The 18,884-nt window shown below is 37.5% G+C and overlaps 1 protein-coding gene across 10 annotated transcripts in view; it reads right to left on the bottom strand.

The window, feature by feature from the left end:
• Positions 1-11,893: 11,893 nt before the first annotated feature.
• The window catches only part of PHC3 (polyhomeotic homolog 3), a 114,967-nt gene continuing 107,976 nt past the window's right edge, over positions 11,894-18,884 (bottom strand). For 9 of the 10 annotated variants that reach the window (XM_039487332.1, XM_039487331.1, XM_039487333.1 and 6 more), the window contains 3 exons: positions 17,515-17,665; positions 17,188-17,419; positions 11,894-12,174 (listed from right to left, as the gene is read on the bottom strand). In XM_039487332.1, coding sequence (XP_039343266.1) covers positions 12,020-12,174; positions 17,188-17,419; positions 17,515-17,665 — 538 coding nt within the window. In that variant the 3' untranslated portion in view covers positions 11,894-12,019. Of the gene's footprint in view, positions 12,175-16,902; positions 17,021-17,187; positions 17,420-17,514; positions 17,666-18,884 lie in introns of all 10 variants that reach the window. The other variant, XM_039487328.1, reaches the window with a different exon arrangement.

Below are 18,884 nucleotides of genomic sequence, written 5' to 3'. Positions count from 1 at the left end.
CTAATGTAAATTGTCAGAGCTGAAGATCTGGCCTCTAGTGTCCTGACTCTCAGTCTAGTGCTCAACCCACTGGACAACACTGCTTCTTTGTACTCGTGAGTGGAGTTGACATAAGAAACTTATTCTGCCTGTCCCGTATGTATGTATGGGATACTGTTCTGGGAAGGAGGAGTGCTGGGAAAAGATGGGGTCCAGCTAAGAAGGGGAAGAGCATATTTCAACGGTGTGAAAGTAGAATTAATTATATTGTAAAAATAAGAATGGATTACAGAAATGTTGTATGTACCTTTAAGCAGAAATAAGAAATGTTGAAATACAGGTGTCAGGAAAAGAAACATTGGGCATAAACAATGAGTCCACTTAAGCTAATGGTGAAACATTAACAGAAGATCAGTAATAGTAAGGAAATAAGATATGCATGTCTAGCCCAGATAAACTTATCAGATTCTGCTTCCTTTGTTATCTTGTTAAGATCTCGCCCTTTTATCTGTATAAATAAGATAGTTTGTGTCTTGCATGGTGCTCACATTATCTGGGTGTTATTAGCAGAGCACTGTGCTAATAAAACAGAGTGGTCTGACAAACTGTGAGTCCTGAGTCTAACTTGGACAAGGGTGACTCACCAAGCTAGTGAGAAGGAATGGTAGATTACTATAGAGTCGTATGAGCAACAGGATGGAATTAAGTGAAAGAGTATGGGGAACAAACAGGAAGAACTGGAAGTTTTAGTGCATAATCTAAATTATGACTTATTTGGCATCACACATTGGTGGGATACATCTCATGACAGGAATGTTGGTAAACGGGTATAGCTTGTTCAGGAAGGTCAGGCAGGATAAAACTGAAGGAGGTGTTGCATTATACATCAAGAATATGTACACTTGTTCTGAGACCCAGAAGGAGGTGAGAGGCAGACCACCTTAAAGTTTCTGAGTTGAGATAAAAGGGGGAGAAAATAGGAGTGACACCATGATAGGGGTCTAAATCTGGAAGAGGAGGTGGATGAGGAATTTCTAGAATAAACAGAAATATCCAAAACACAAGACCTAGTAATATTGGGGAACTTTAACTACCACAGATATGTTGGAAAAGTGATACTGGAAAACATTCAGAAAAGTAATACTGGAGACATTCCAGAAGACTGGAAAAGGGCAAATATAGTGCCCATCTATAAAAAAGGGAAATAATGACAACTCGGGGAATTACAGACCAGTCAGCTTAACTTCTGTACCTGGAAAGATAATGGAGCAAATAATTAAGCAATCAATTTTCAAACACCTAGAAGATAATAAGGTGATAAAATAACAGTCAGCATGGATTTGTCAAGAACAAATTGGATCAAACCAACCGGATAGCTTTCTTTGACAGGGAAAAAAGCCTTGTGGATAGGGGGGCAGCAGTAAATGTGGTATATCTTGACTTCAGTAAGGCTTTTGATACTGTCTTCCATGACCTTCTCATAAACAAACTAGGGAAATACAACTTAGATGGAGCTACTATAAGGTGGGTGCATAACTGGTTGAAAAATCGTTCCCAGAGAGTAATCATCTGTGGTTCACAGTCATGTTGGAAGGGCATAACAAGTGGGGTCCTGCAGGGATTGGTTCTGGGTCCGGTTCTGTTCAATATTTTCATAAATGATTTAGATAATGACATAGAGAGAGTACACTTACAAAGTTTGCGGACAACACCAAGCTGGGAGGGGTTGCAAGTGCTTTGGAGGATAGGATTAAAATTCAAAATGATCCGGACAAACTGGAGAAATGGTCTGAAGTAAATAGGATGAAATTCAATAAGGACAAATGCAAAGTACTCCACTTAGGAAGGAACAATCAGTTGCACACATACAAAATGGGAAATGACTGCCTAGGAAGGAGTACGTGGAAAGGGATATGGGGGTCATAGTGGATCACAAGCTAATATGAGTTAACAGTGTAACGCTGTTGCAAAAAAAGCAAACATCATTCTGGGATGTATTAGCAGGAGTATTGTAAGCAAGCCATGAGAAGTAATTATTCCACTCTACTCATGCTGATTAGGCCTCAACTGGAGTATTGTGTCCAGTTCTGGGTGCCACATTTCAGGAAAAATGTGGACAAATTGGAGAAAGTCCAGAGAAGAGCAACAAAATGATTAAAGGTCTAAAAAATATGACCTATGAGGGAAGATTGAAAAAATTGGGTTTGTTTAGTCTGGAGAAGAGAAGACTGAGAGGGGACATAAAAGTTTTCAAGTACATAAAAGGTTGTTACAAGGAGAAGGAAGAAAATGTCTTCTTCTGAACCTCTGAGGATAGGACAAGAAGCAATGGGCTTAAATTGCAGCAAAGGCGGTTTAGGTTGGACATTAGGAAAAACTTCCTGTCAGAGTGGTTAAGCACTAGAATAAATTGCCTGGGGAGGTGGTGGAATCTCCATCAGTGTGGATTTTTAAGAGCACGTTAGCCAAACAGCTATCAGGGATGGTCTAGATAATACTTAGTCCTGCTTTGAGTGCAGGGGACTGGACTAGATTACCTCTTGAGGTCCCTTCCAGTTCTATGATTCTATCAAAACAGAGAATTCCCAGTAAGTTCTTGGAATGTATTGGGGATAACTTTTTTTTCAGAAACTGGAGGAAGTAACTAGGAGGATAGCCATTTTAGACTTGATTCTGACCAACAGGGAAGAATTAGTTGCAAATCTGAAGGTGGAGGAAAATTTGGGTGAAAGTGATCATAAAATGATAGATTTAATGATTCTAAGGCAAGGAGGGAATGAGAGCAGAAGAATAAGGACATAGGACTTTAAAAAAACACTTTGTAAAGCTCAGAAAACTGGTAGGTATGATCCCATGTGAAAAAAATCTAAGGGATAAAGGAGTTCAGGAAAGCTGGCAGTTTCTGAAGGAGACAGTATTAGAATCATCGACTTTAAGGTCAGAAGGGAACATTATGATCATCTAGTCTAACCTCCTGCACAATGCAGGCCACAGAATCTCACCCACCCACTCCTGTATCAAACTTGTGTCTGAGCCATTGAAGTCCTCAAATCATGGTTTAAAGACTTCAAGGTGCAGAGAATCTTCCAGCAAGTGACCCGTGCCCCACGCTGCAGAGGAAGGCAAAAAAACCCCAGGGCTTCTGCCAATCTGCCCTGGAGGAAAATTCCTTCCCGACCCCAAATATGGCGATCAGCTAAATCCTGAGCATGTGGGCAAGACTCACCAGCCAGACACCCAGGAAAGAATTCTCTATAGTAACTCAGATCCCACCCCATCTAACATCCCATCACAGGCCCTTGGGCATATTTACCACTAGTAGTCAAAGATGAATTAATTGCCAGCACATCCCTCAGCCTGCACCGCTTCCCACCGCCCCCATTGGCCTGGAGCAGCGAACCGTGGCCAGTAGGAGCCGCGATCGGTCGAACCACAGATGCAGCAGGTAAACAAACCAGCCCGGCCCACCAGGGTGCTTACCCTGGCAAGCTGCATGCCAAAGGTTGTCGACCCCTGCTTTAGATGATACTGATTTATAGATATGGGGAAGACAGGCAGGCTGATGTAAGGATCTTGGTTGTACAGAATGGGTAAAGAAACTAGACCAGTGTTTTGTTATTTATGCCTTTTTTAAAACGATGCTCTCAGTGACATTTTTTAAGTGTTCCATGATTTGCCAAGATGTGTCAATATGCCTAGTTTATATGCACCAAAAACAATAGATATGTGCATGCATTTAAAAAAACTAAATTGCAATCTGATAGCAGTCAGAAAGGATAGTTACTTCCTGGTTAAAGCTAGAAGGAATATGAAAGCAAATGTTTTAACTAAAAATTATATTTTAAAAAGAGCTACATTAGTGGGAAAAATATTAACTTGTAACTGCTAACCCAACTCAAGTGAATAGATGTTATTTGTTCTTCTCCTGTCCTTAAAGGTTTATGTAGCATTTGATTTTTCATTTTAAAGTGAAAAAGTAAAACAGATTAAATAATCAAAGTAAACAAATGGAAGTAGCTTTTATTTCTGAAGCACTGAACTCACAATACAACATAGTATTGAAATATAATGATATCAGTAAATGATGCTGTAGGTTGGCTAATTTTCCACTTAGACCCACAGGGAACAATGTTATCACGCAAGAATGTTCAAAAGAAAAAATATGCAGATAACAAAAGGTGCAATTACAAACAAATTTAAGCAGCATAGTATAAGGTGCTTTGATTCAACATTTGTATAATCAGATTACCCATTCACAGACATGTTGTTAAAGGTAAATTTTACTTCACTCTGTTACAGACTAACAAATATGAGAATCTATAATTCATTCACATGCTAGCTAATAGGAAAGTGCTTTTTCTTTAAAAATGATACACAAAGTGAAGATAATATTTTACATAGATCACTGTGCTCTTCAACTCTAAAATTTCTTTAACTTAATTTTTGGATTAACATTTACATTATTACACTTTAATTATAGACACTGATATTACACTTTAATTATAGACATTGATCTAGGTGCTGAATTTGATGCTACATATGCTAAAACTTCTGGGTAAAGAAGAATCCAGTATGATATCACTCCATGATAAGAACAAACACATATTATTCTCTTTATATATATTAATCTAAAATTTGTTTCTGCAAACAAATTCCAATTGTTAGTTTTAATACATGACTTTACCTTGCATAAAGCTTCTCTCATCCACCGCATGCCACATCTTTCTGAGGTTTCAATAACCAAAGTGTCCTTTTTTTAAGATGTAATTAAAAGGAGGAGCAAAATTTAAACATATGCAAAATGATTGGGGGAAGTATGGTTAAAAAGCAAGTGAAATGACTGGTGTCATTTGCTAAATTACCAACAAACAGTTGCATTTTAAGAACTAGTGCAAATAGAAAAAGGCAATATTTAACAATATGTAGTTTGAAATGTTTGGCACCACAATCACAGCTTCATCCCTTATGCTGGCTTCCACAGCATGGAAACATTATTGTATTTGATGTTAAAAATAGGAAAAAAACTAAAATACCTTCAAGAACAACCCTGAAAAACACCAACCAATACACTTAATTTCTAGATACTATTTGAAAAGATATAGGGCAAACCCTGCCCTACTACATTTCTGAACACTCTGTTTCTTCAGCCTCTACAAACTGGATACACATCTAAAAGGGCTGATAAAATATTTACAAAAACCTAATGGAATTTAAAAATCAGCATATATCGCAAATGTATTCATGCACCAGGCATTTAAAAAGATAATGAAATAAGTGAAACTTTACCGAATCTACAGGTATATGTATGAAAATACTTCATTTTAACTTCATATGACAATAGATGGAGATTATAAGGTTATGTCCTGTCACATCCATTTTAGCAGCTCCTGTTTAATGAGGTTAATCTAATCTCTAGTCCAATAAGAATTCTGATACATCAGCTTCTCAAATGGAACTGGAACTATAGATGAAATTGTAAAAAGTTAGATAAGGTTGCTAACATATTGACAAGTCGGATTTGGCTTTTAAAATCTAGATCTAATAATACATTACACACATTTTTTCTGTCCTGAGATGGCAGCATTCTTTATATTTGCTGCAATCATTTTAAAGCTAATGGTAATTTTTACAGGAAAACGTGACATCAAAACAAATCAATTTCAATTCACAAACATTATATTTCAAAGAACACTTTTAAAGCAAGATTTGGAAAACTTTAAAAGAGAATAGTTCTCTTTATTTTACCCATACACTTTGGGAAAAGGTATCAGATTGGCAGCCTGAAGGTTGAAATCCTATGTATCCACTGAACAGATAACAGCAGGAAGACAAACTTCCACATACCATCCTCCTACTGTGCTTTAACCCAGTGTTAGAGGAACCATCTTTAAATATGAAATGGCAGTTTTCTCTTTATGCCCATTTAATCCTTGTCTTCTTATTTAAAGAAAGAAATTAAAATGTGGAAACACTGTTCACTAAACCCTAGACTGAGATCATAGACTCATGTCATGTAGGATACCAGCTAAAATAATGATTTTTTTTTAAATCATAGTTGAACCCTAGTGACTTATGATAAAACTATGTATGCCATTACCCTTCCACAAGATATCTGTGTTCAAATAAAGGATCTTCTCTCTATAGCCCATCTTCTTCTCTTAGCTGATACTACAGCGAAACTACAATGCTGCATCTTTAATATAACAATACAACTGCACACCATGATATGAACAGGGCCGGCTGTAGGTTTTTTGCTGCCCCAAGCAAAAAATTTGCCACCCCAAGCTCAGGTGGGGCTGGGGCTCGCAGGCGGCGCTGGAAGCGGAGGGAGTGATGTCATCTTCTCCCAATGCCTGCAGGGGCTTTACCCTCCTCCCCCGCCCAGCCATGCAGAGAAGCCCCGATATAAGGGGGGCATAAGGCAGAGCAGCAGCCAGTGTGCAGATGAGGTGCCGCAGCCCCGGCTCCCCGACAGGCCTCGCTCCCTCCTCCCCAGGTAGTGGCTGGGGCTTCCTCTTCCTGCTGCAGCCGGGGGCTACGGTGCCCTCGCCCCATCTAAGTGGTGCAGCTCCGAGAGTGCAACTGCCCCGAAAAAAAGGTTGGCCAGAATGCCGCCTCTTGAAATGTGCCACCCCAATCTTGTGCTTTCTTTGCTGATGCCTAGAGCCAGTCCTGGATATGATTAACAGGATTACAGATTCACTGCAGAATCCAATAGGAAGAGAAACTATGCTGAGAAGGTGGTAACTGCAAATATTTCAAATACTGGCAAAATGACAAGAGAAAAATCACTGACAAATAATGTGCTTTGTGCATTACTTTATGAGCATGCTTGTGTCAGCATTAAAGTCCTCCTTTAACAGGCCACATGCCATCCAAATGCTGTATAGTCATCTAGCCATCATTATTATAAACATCAAATAAATTCATGATGATGAAGGTGCTACCCTTATTAAGAACCTTCTGTACCCATCTCATCTTAGATTCCATTAAGAAACCAACAAATTGACTCAGATGAGACAGACAGTGTAAATCTGTTCTTTAATGAGATATTCTATTTGCTTTTCAGCTCCAAATGGAAATATTAGGTACTTATTAATAAACCTTTTATTTTTCTTACGAATGCTAACCCACATCTCTCCTGGATCAAACTGGTTTCATCTGCAGTGCAGTTGTACATAACAGACCATTCTATACTTGTGTCAATTATTTTTGTGCTTCTATTCCTACTTCCTCATCAGGAGGCTGAAATATGCTGATTTATTATGTGTGAACAATGCTGTACTTTCCCACTACAGCTATATAAGAATACAGTACTTTAAAAATGTTCATTAAGTATGAATTAAACATTGTACTTATTTAATATTTATTATCATTGTGCTAATATTTGTGCTCAAATTATCATTCATATAAAAAAATCTCTTCAAAAGGCTCCATTTCTAGATGTCTATTTCATATCTAGATGCTATTTTGGATAATTTAGCAGTAAGCAGCTTGCACTGGAAGTCAGCCTCAAATTTTCATTCATCCTCGCAATTTCTCTTGAAATATATTCACATCACTGATTCTTATGCATGTGTTTTAAGAAAAGCTGAATCCATATCTATGTCAACTCCAAGTGAACAGCAAGCTTATTGGAAAATTTAAATAATATGCTGCTTTATATTACCTTTCTTCTCAGAATTTCAGCATTTCAACATAAAATTTCCCCCATAAGAGCATATGAGATGTATAAATATTATACTCAATTTATAGAAGGGTGAAAACTGAAGTCTAGAGACGTTAACCAAAGTTACACAGTGATTTTAATGTAAGGGATTTGAATAGAACCCAGAGATCCTAATGATCAGTCCCTTGTTCTAACCACTACACAAGAGACACTGGTGCACACAGCCTACACTCATGATGTAAATATCACATTTTTTAATCTCTATGGTGATGCTTGGGGAGGAAATCTGGCATAGTTTAAAACTTCTCCTTAAGATGTGTGGTACGAGAAGACAGCACTATTTCTCTCACTCAGATATAATTATTTCCTAGAATCCACAACATTTTAGTATTTGCAATGCAATAAGAACACAAATTAAACAAAGAGAATCAAATTCTTCTCTTCCATAACCAGGTGCAACTCTATAGAGTTGAATTTGCTTATGCCAGCATTGCCTAATTCACTTAATCTTTCAAGACAAATATTAACGTATCTAATTTTAGTCACTATTTCCATTAAAAATAGTGAAACTCCCCTCTCTCTTTAAAAATATACTTGGCCATGTTCTCTAAATTACATTTAAAACAAACAACAGGGGGGAAAATTACCTTTTAATCATGTTTACAGACATTTTTGGCAAAACTGATAAAACGTTCTTACCTTGTGGCTCAAACTTACCTGATAAGCACACTGCAAAACCTGGCTCAAACTATAACTTATTTCACTATAAATATATATACACAGAGAAATCTTCAACAATTAAGAGAAAAGACTTGCAAATACTACTAGTGAGATTTCTTGACTTAGTAAATTAAGGTTATTTGGTAGTGCACAGTTCAGTAGCACTTTCAAATCCTTCTCTGTTTAGCTTCACTGAAGACCTGATTCAGCACCCATTGAAGTCAAGAGGAATCAACCTTCAAAGAGTGTTAGGCCAGCCCCTAAATGCCAAAAGGTACATCCTTTTAGCAAAATAAAGCACAAAACAACCAACTCATAAGTTATTGCAATAGTAAACAAACAAAAAATGCTTGTAAAAACCCTACTATAACTGTACTCACAACTTGAATGAAGGTGTTGACGGGCCCTACTGCATAATGAATAAAAAATAATATAAGAGTATGTCCAAAAATGTATAGAGCCTTTATAACACAAACATCTCTCCTCTGGTTCCACATAATTATTACACACTTAGGCTCAATACAATTTCCCTTGTCTCCAGAGATAGTTGGATCAGGCCCTCTTACTCTTAATTTGTAAGTCATTGGTATTCTAACACTTTAACTGTTTTCTGATGTACAGTGGAAAGGTTTATTTCATGTGCATCCTACTACTTTCAATCAAAATAACGGAGTTGTCTTTTAAAAGGCCTTGCACATGATAAATCAATAAAGCTTTTGTTAGTATGAAGATGCAACAACACCCCTCAAACATGGGTCTAACATTTCAATGTATAGAAGAATCTGAAAATGATACTGGGATTAAACTTTTTTAAATGCCCCCACATTTTCAAAGCAATCTGCAGGGATTTAACCACAGAGTCTACTGGCGCTAATGGAAGTCACATGACTTATACCCATATTAATTCCTCTTAATATGTAGAAGTTTTATTCTATTTTAAATCTCTTTAAAATATTTCCAAACTGCAACTATAGCTCATTGTGCAAAAGTGACTTTTTTTAAAATTACAATTACTTCTATAGGAACAATAAATAACATCAAAGACTGAAAAATATGAATTTAGAGCTCTGTACAGCCCCATATCCCAATCAACATTCAATAGTAATGATTAAAAAAAAATACTCCAAAACCACACATATTAGAGAAAACCATAATCTTCTCTTTCTTTTTGATCAATTAGTTTTGAAGCAGCATCAATTAAAAAAAATGGTCTTACTGAATACATTGTGCCAGGAAAAGCCCCGGTGGGTATGCAGTTATACCAATATTAATTACTGTATTCCAAGATAGCTTATTTCACCTTGCCAAACCAGAATAAGCGATATTTTTATACTAATATAACTGTATCTACACTAGCTTTTTTTAGTTTGTGCTGCTTTAATTATGCCAGCATAATTCTCCAATCCATGATATTTTAAAGCATACGTAGTGTTTTGTGGCTCTCCCTGCTCTATAAGGAATTATGCATAAAAGTGTAGCTCAGCAAAAGAGCCAGAATGAACGTGTACAGCAATCTGGGTTACTTTGAGCTCCTGGCAGTCTGTCAATAATTTGTCAACAAGGATTTATACATATAAAGACTAATATATATATAAAAATCCTTGTTGACATTTATACATATATATATTAGTCTTTATACACATATAACAGCTAACTGTAGAAGTGTTTTTTCTGAAAACTGTCCAACAATTCAAGATTAAAACAATAATGAAACTAACACTACAAACAACTGTAGATCTAGGATATAAGCCTCACAATATAAGATCACACTTTCTAACATACCGTAAGTCATTATCAATTACATGTTGTAACATGTACTTTCTACATTGCCAAACAAAGAACACAATAATCAGACAAAGATTAAAAAATAACCAAATAGTATTTTTGCATAATCAACCCTGTCTAGTTTTGACAAATCCAAGAGATAACTATCAACATATCTTTAGTCTTCTACTAGCTTATCAAACCAGCACACATAAGGATTAAAAAAAAAAAAAAGCGCAGCTAAGGAGAACCCAAAGTATCCATTATTTTACCACTGAAATGAACATCGCCAAATATCTGTACAGTACCCATTCAGTTAAGGAGTTTGATTTAACCACACTGTGATTAGCCAGATTAGACTGTCTTCCCCACACCATGAGATGTGCAGAAAAAAATAAATCTAAAAGTGCTTAGCAAAAAAACCCCAGCTTTTGGCTGTGTATTTTTCAAAATCTTTTGGTGCCCCACAGGGTGTTAAGCTCTCACCATACATGTTGCATTAGTAGGTAACTTTGGGCAATCCTAACTTCCAGCTTCAGAGGCTGATAGAAAATATCAGAACAGAATCTTTTGAGAGAGTCAGTTCAAGAAGTTATAATTAAATGCAGTGGTTCTAATGCTGACCTCTGGTAGATATCGACAGAAAGTCTGCTGATGGAAACAAAGTGTTATGTCTACTGAAGGAAAGGGAAGTAGACATTTTTCTGCAGGTCCAATTTGCTCTTCAAGGTCATCTGTGAAATAGGAGCCAAATATCAGCACACCTTTGACTAATTCTTTTCTTTTAACCAGCAAGTGTGCATTGGTCTAGGTTAACTAGCAGCAAGCAAACTAGAAGTATAACAACTTAATGCCCTCTTAGTGCATACCAGCATACAAACAACAAAAGTAATGTATGTGCTTCAGTACTCTCTGGGAAGAGTGTCATGCCATTTGCATGTCAGTAGCTCTACCATTGCAAATATCAGGATTATGAACATCCTACATACATTTTACAGAATGCTTCCAAACGAAGAAAATACTACAGTGGCAAACAGATAAACTTTAGGCTATAAGAAGAAGAGATTTGTTACAAATTCCCTTCAAACGATATGCTCAAGACTAAATGAAACTCAGAGAGTATGCCTAAATGCATAGCATTTTACCATAAACAGTGCTTCCACACACTTTGGCCTGGTCTACACTAGGGGGCGGGGGCGATGTAAGATACGCAACTTCAGCTACGTGAATAGCGTAGCTGAAGTCGAAGTATCTTATTTCGACTTACCTCCCGTTCTCACGGCGCGGGATCAACGGCCGCGGCTCCCCCTGTCAACTCCGCTACCACCGCTCGCTCTGGTGGAGTTCCGGAGTCGACAGGAGCGCATTCGGGGATTGCTATATGGCATCTAGATGAGATGCGATATATCGATCCCCAATAAACCGATCGCTACCCGCCGATCCGGTGAGTAGTGTAGACATACTCTCAGTGGGCTCTTCTGTTATTCCATAGTCTAAAAAATGCTTCTGTGGGAAAATCTGTTTTTCTGAACATATGAACATAATTTAAATGATGATCAGATTGTGTTAAAAAAACCTTAATCTTGTATGATACAGACTATGGGGTTTTTTGGGGGGGAGAATAGTATCATCTACCACAACATATTACATTTTATATGTGCCATTCATCCTACCTCACCCTCTGCTTTATTCTAACGATTCCCCAGCATTGCTTATAAATCTGCTAATTACTGGAAGTTTTGGAGGATTATATGATACAGCTGGAGGAGTAAATTTTAACGTCTTTATGTGAAAAAAAAAAAAGATATTTAACAAAACATCACAGTAATAGGTATGCCATAGTGTGTATCAGTCTGTTAGAGAGAGGCTACTGTCTAAAGCTTCCCACTAGGACTCCTTCAATGAGTTGATTCGTGCACAAATTTTCAGTGCAGGTCCCAGCTTAATGTTCATTGCACTCATAAGGTGATCCTCTTTCAACAAGAGAAGGGCCTGTCCATCGATCTCTTGTGCTCTAAATTCATCTGCAATATCTTGACAACCTGCAGTGGAATAAGAAATAGTAGGTTAGAAATAAATGCTGACAGATGCAATGGCCTTGTATACACTGGAATTTTTCTGATTCATAATTCCCAACAGCTGTATTTTTCATTGGTGGAAGTTGTAGTGTAGATAAGAATTAGACAATGATTGCAAGAACTCCTGAGTTCAGCTGAGTCCTACCTACATTACATCATCGACTGGTGCTACCAATGGCAATTTTCCCCTATTTTGTTTACAAGAATGATTGCCATGATTTCAGAGTCCTTTGAAAGGATCTGAGATGCAGACTAAAGAAATGCCTATTAAATAAAAACACAGAATACATCTGGGTTCTCTCCGGCAAGAAAAGATGACATTAGTATTCTGCAGGTGCAAACAGCTCAAATCTCAGAGGCTCAGAAAAAAATTACTTACCTGTAATTTCTGAAATATCCCCAGTTTTTGAGTTCCCGTGTGCAACTCTGATGACTTAAATTTTCAGAATTTTTAGCTATGAAGTTTTATTAGAACTCCCCCAACAAAAATCATTAATATTACAGGCATTGATTGAAGCGCATACTCTATGTCCGAAGGAGGAAAGATACACCTCTACCCCGATATAACGCGACCCGATATAACACGAATTCAGATATAATGCGGTAAAGCAGCACTTGGGGAGGGGGGCGCTGCGCACTCCGGCGGATCAAAGCAAGTTTGATATAACGCGGTTTCACCTATAATGCAGTAAAAATTATAGCTCCCAAGGACAGTGTTATATTGGGGTAGAGGTGTAGAAGATTGGCATGTCAATGGAGGTGAGCTAAGGTAGTTGGGTGCCTCGTTTGAGGAGAGCCATAATGATGCATTTCCCAGGTTTCTGGTTTTGTTTTTTTTTCTTTCCTTAACTAACATTCTTGAAAGGTGATACGTGGCTGCAATCTTAACACAGAAAACTGGGATGTTCAGTGGGAAAGACTGTTTCAAATAACCAACAATCTCTCCCACAGATTGACATTGGGGGAAAGAAAATGATTCTCTGAGATGTCCTGATGAACAATTTTCCTAATCCAATTAAGTGGGGAATTCTGTTATATTTCAACCTGACCTGCAACATACTTGCTATTCCAATTCCAGCCCAGGCATCTGTTAAGCAGAAACTGTCAACTATGCCAAACTGTATGGTAGCTGTGTCCTATGGAGAATGTATAAATGTCCTCTAGCACCTAGAAGACGACTCATTTTCAGTTGTGGCTTGAAGATTCTCCTTTCCCCTATAATTCATATTTTTATTGTTTTTAAATTAATATACTTATTTTTTTAATCCACTTGTCTGACACGTCTTCTTCTAGTCTTTCAGATGTTTTCTCCCTTAACCTTCCACGCCCCCCATTCCTGATTTTAAATTATTACTCAATAAGTTTTATTTTCTTGATTTCATTTAATGTTTTTGGCCTTTCCCTTTTATAAAGAATCTGTACAGTTAATGGGGAAATTCTCAACATGGAAAAGTCCCTATTTGTGCTCCCAACAGAACTGGGCACCATGGTCCCTAGGATGAGAGGAACTGACTAATTCTGGATTTAGTTGTAACTTCATATTTAAATTCTATAAAATAATGAATATTGTCCTCTTTTCAGTCTGATTTATAAATGAGCAAAGGACAGTAAATAGAAAGTGGTGAAGAAGTGTTAGTTCAGCTTGAGTAGAGTGTTATTGCATATGAAAGCAATAAAATACATGAGTTGAAACAGGAAGCCCTCTATAAAGAGTAAACCCACTTTCTACTTCTGTGTATAGAGTACTAAAAAGGATTTGGTTATGTACCAAATCAACTGACAATTTATTAAGGAGTTATGGCCCAGGGCGATGCAGATTAGAGGATAGTTGAGTTAAATAGTTAGGAAACAGGAATGCCTTGCTGGGGAATTCCATAGCATAAACTATGTCTTCAGAAACTTCAAGATACAACTCAGTATCACAGTAATTAAGATAGCTACTGTAAAATGGCAGACTGTCTTCTATGTTAACTGTTTGTATAGCACCTACACAATGGGGCCTTGATACCGGATTGCGGTTCCTGGACACTAACAAGTATAGAGTGGCATAAAAAGGGGAAAAGAAAAATTAAGCATCTCATAATAAGGACTTATAACACATCAGAGAAAGGATTACATATTCTATTGTGTGCATCAAGTGATAGAACAAGGGGTTTTTTTAGGCTTAGGTCACAAATTTATTACGTAACTCCTACTACACCACTAAGCATTTCAGCTGTAACACAGTGATGCTTTTGTGGGCCCTATCTGACTAACAACTAGATCACAATCTGTATGCTAAGAACCATTGATGTAGTTATAACATACTTTTGCCATGGATGCTTGATGGTACAGACATATACAGAATAAAAACAACTTTTAAAAGCATCAGAAATCAACCTTTCAGCTATGAATTGAAGACAATGCCTCAATAAGCAGAAATGAAATTAAAACAGCATAGGCTACTGGTTCCCACACAAATGACTGCCAAACTCACACCCTTGATGATACAACTATTGCAGACAGATGTGATGTTTTAGACATCACTATAAAGTTCTTATTTATTGATTGAATGTAGCTAAAACTCTCACAAGTAAACATTTCTGTGAAAGGATATCATCCTATGTCTAGCATGGGATCTGAACATGGCAGTTGACAGACATTCACATGCATTTACAGAGATGGACAAGAGCAAATGATTATTTAAAAAAAAAATCCAGTTAGAAGAGATTACCTGTTTTTTTTTTTTATAAAGAGATTAGCTTTACCAGGTGCCTAGATAAGAGTTTTACTAAGAAACCTGTTTTAAAGTCAGTTTTGGAAAATTGAGGGATTGGAGTCTGGATTATTTCAATTCCCTTATTCAAATACATACTAGTATTCACAGCTGCCAAAAGAGTGAATATACTGTATACACCTTGTATTGCACCCAGCTGGTAATGAGCACTTGGGGTTATATAAAGACCACTAACCTTGGAACAGTATATGTGAAAGTGGAACATCTCTGGAGGAGCATAGCAGATCCAACAGTTCTTCCTTTTCTCCAGGAGAAATTAGTGGCAGTAAAAATGTCACAGAAACCAACAGTCCTTAAAAAAGCTCCAAGGGAATTCAGGAAAAGCTATGTATTGAGGCCAGATGAGGAGACCCTATTCTGTGCTTAGATTTCAGTTCATGGATTCTATTTAGAAGGCTGTAAACCAAAAGGTATCTAATGGATTACCAAAGACAGAAACTGACAAATCAATGCTGTATAACAAGACTGATGGCCTGTATGGAGTGCATTAGATTCATAATCCAAAATAACACATGCAGTCCAATTACTATCCTGATACTTTCCTGTACAAAGGTCACTCAGCTTTGCCAATTCTGTTAGCAATCTAGGAAAACATCTTCTAGAATACTGCTTGAAAACATACTGAAGCTGTGACGAGAACCTGGAAGTGCCCAAAAAGGTAAGAAGTGTAGCCATATAGTAATAAGGAAGCTTTCTGATATGTTGAGACCATCATTTGGATATCTAGAAGACAAATAATTTCCAAAGGGGGCAGAAAACAAGAGCTTACACTGGTCTGAAACATAATGTTAACGCTAGAAAAAAATTTCTGAACAAGTCTCATTTAAATTCAGAAATCAACATGTTTATCAAACATATATGAGGAACAGATTCAGTATCCTGTAGAAACTTCCTCAGGTAATTGTTTCAAAGTAGAGAACTGTACATTAGGATTTTAAGAACAGTGTCCTTGTTTAACACAGTTGTACAGGAATTTCTCATGCCTACGCTGCGCTGCATGTTTTAAAAACATACTGTAGGGTGATCCAAGGTAGACAATGCAGCTTAACATACATCCATATATTATAGTCACCAGATGGAATGTACATCAAGGGTAATTTCTGTGGATTTAAAACTTCCACCTCTTTATAGAAGCGTCACTTACTGTTGGAGATTAAATTCTTCTACTAAATTTGATTTACTTCATAAAAGACTAGTGGCAAAAAGGCAAGTTTTATCACCCAGGGATGAAGATACTTTCCCACAGAAAATCATCCTACTAAAATGTTTGTGTTTCAAAAGACTGTTTGATATCACTATAAATCCCAGAAGTAAGTAAGCCAATAAGAACAGAGCCAACCTGAGTTTCAATGCGCACAGATGTAAGTGCCATGTTTTGGTGAGAGAAGAATCTTAGATTGGTTCAGATAGTGAGGTAGGCCTCATCACCAGCAAAGGGTAAGATATGTGCTTGGGGAAAATGACATTCCCAAAGGGGGAAGCAGATATGGGAGCTAGTCACAGAAGAAAATGCCAAACAAATGTAAAATCACAACTATGAACACTGAGCTAAAAGAGAAAATATGTAAATAACGAGACAGGAGACCCATCCTAGATATTAGAATGGAATATTACAATTGTCTGTATGATTTCTAATACATGCATTCTTAGAGGCTACATAGAAAAAAGGCTCTCTGTATTTCAGGTCCTCTGAAAAGTCATACAAAACTATGGATTTAGTTTTATATAGGAAAAAATTTAAGCCAGTCTTTTATATTATAAAAGATCTTTAATGTTAATCTTTCAATAATATATAAGGAAAGAAGAGCCCCTTTCTTGCTCTCTCTTTTAAATGAAGAACGAGTAAGGAGGGAAGAGAATAGAAAGAGAGAAGCATAAAAGGGAGGAAGTGTGTCTGATTCAATCTCTCTACTGACCTCTTGAGAGAAATCAGACTGAAGGGAGGAACACCTTTACTCTCCATCAGCTGGGATGCCACAGCAGAGGTGGGGCTAGCTCTATCGACATGGGGCTTGGAGGGGAAACCCGGTTGTGCTGAGGGAACAAGCAAGAGGAAACAAATCACATTCCAGCCTCTACTACCAATTAACTAGCATCTGAGTGCTGTTACCGTACCTCTCCATCATAACCATTCTAAAAAAAAGCAAAGAGCTTTATTGTTGCAAAACAGTAAAAAAGTGAAAGTACTCTACATTACATACCAGGCAAAGAACGTATGAAGGCCCAAACTTCATCAACTGTCCACACTGATGGGTCAGCTTGTACAGATGGTAGCAAGTCAACATTCTCTGGCATTTTCCTAATTTTTAGTTCCCTAAGTTCACGCTCTCTTTCCCTCTCACTTTGTCTTCGCAGACGAGTGGTCATGGCAGCTGGCACAGCATCATCATGAGAAACCAAATCATCTTCTGCAGATGGATAAGTAATTGGAAGCTGGAAAATGTAATACAAATAAATAAAGAACAGTATTATATTTCTTTTGCAATTCCTAAAATGATGCTCTAGTTTTAAGCAAGTATTCCACAGACCTGTCTAAGGAAGTGCTCTCGTGATGCCCCATCAGAGCCACTTGGTCGACGTGCACATCGTCCAAGACTTTGGCTATCTGACTTCCGATTCCAACGACTGTTCTTGTCTGATGTAAACAGCCCAAATTTTTTAGTGCAACTAACGTTGTGCCTAAGGAAACAAAATATATTCAGTAGTGTCCTGATAACTCAGTAGAATTAAGTTAAAAAAAATCAATATAAACAAAATTTTATGCTTCCTACAGAAATGTAGTCTGCTTGGTGGAACACGTTTGTTCCAATCCTGTTTCCCTAGAAAAGTTGGAGAGCTGTAATAGGGCGTGGCCTGCACACGAATACTTCAGTATTCCCTGAGCCAGCAGTACCCATTATTCAGATTATTCTTAACTTTTAGTAGGGGCAGAATGCCCACTGTGGCTGTACATATAATTGCCATTATCCAGATTACAGGCACACATTAGCACTGATTTTGCAGTGTGTATATTTTGGGGATAACTATACGACTTTTCACTCCCTTATCAGAATTTGGCCATATTAAAAACAAATAAACAAAATAATATTTTGAACAGGTGGCATCAAAAAAAAATATCATGCCTTGACAGCTTATGACCAAAAATGATAGGACAAGGTTACTTACCAGTAACTGAAGATCTCCAATATATTTTCTCTGCAGAGCCACACTGTAGGAGCCACAAACTTACTTCACAGATCATCGAACCATTGCCAGCAGTAGCAAAAATCATCAGTGCTCAGTGCATTTCCCACCCAGAGATGTTCTGGCAGGTAAATCTTGTCTACACTGGGAAATTTATAAGATTAACACAAGTGGGAGAAGTCCCAGTACAGACAATCACTGTCTACACTGGGGCTCCAACTGACTCCATCTTTGGGTTTGAAAGGTCCTGCCTGCTAACTGTCCTTCTGTTTCTCTCAATTCAGAAGAGCCTAACACAAATTCCAAAGTTAGAGGGGAAAATGTCTGGGTCCAGTATGGAGTGGCAGAGGTAATATAATTGGAGAACTTCTGTTACTATTATGAAACATACTTTTTTCACCCCTCTCATGAAACCAGCTCCACAGATCAAACAGTGAATCCTCAGGACAAGGGCTACATGGTACTACATGAACAGAGATAAAAGCACTGGTCCTCTCACATGAATATTCAACCTTGTCGCCAAATAGAGGCAATTCTTTGTAAAAGCAGGAACTGAACTTCACATGGCAGCCTTGCCAATTTTCACAAATGACATTAGTTTAGCCAAAGACCAGCAGCTACCATTCTTTTAGTGAAATGGGCTCTAATGAAAAAATGGACTCTAAGGTGTGTCTTTCCTGTGGAGGTAACTGAGTTAGACACTCTAGCTGCTTTT

This window comes from Mauremys reevesii, linkage group 9 (genome assembly GCF_016161935.1).
Source record: "Mauremys reevesii isolate NIE-2019 linkage group 9, ASM1616193v1, whole genome shotgun sequence".
Taxonomy (NCBI): domain Eukaryota; kingdom Metazoa; phylum Chordata; order Testudines; family Geoemydidae; genus Mauremys; species Mauremys reevesii.
This window is presented reverse-complemented; position numbering and strand designations above follow the sequence as displayed.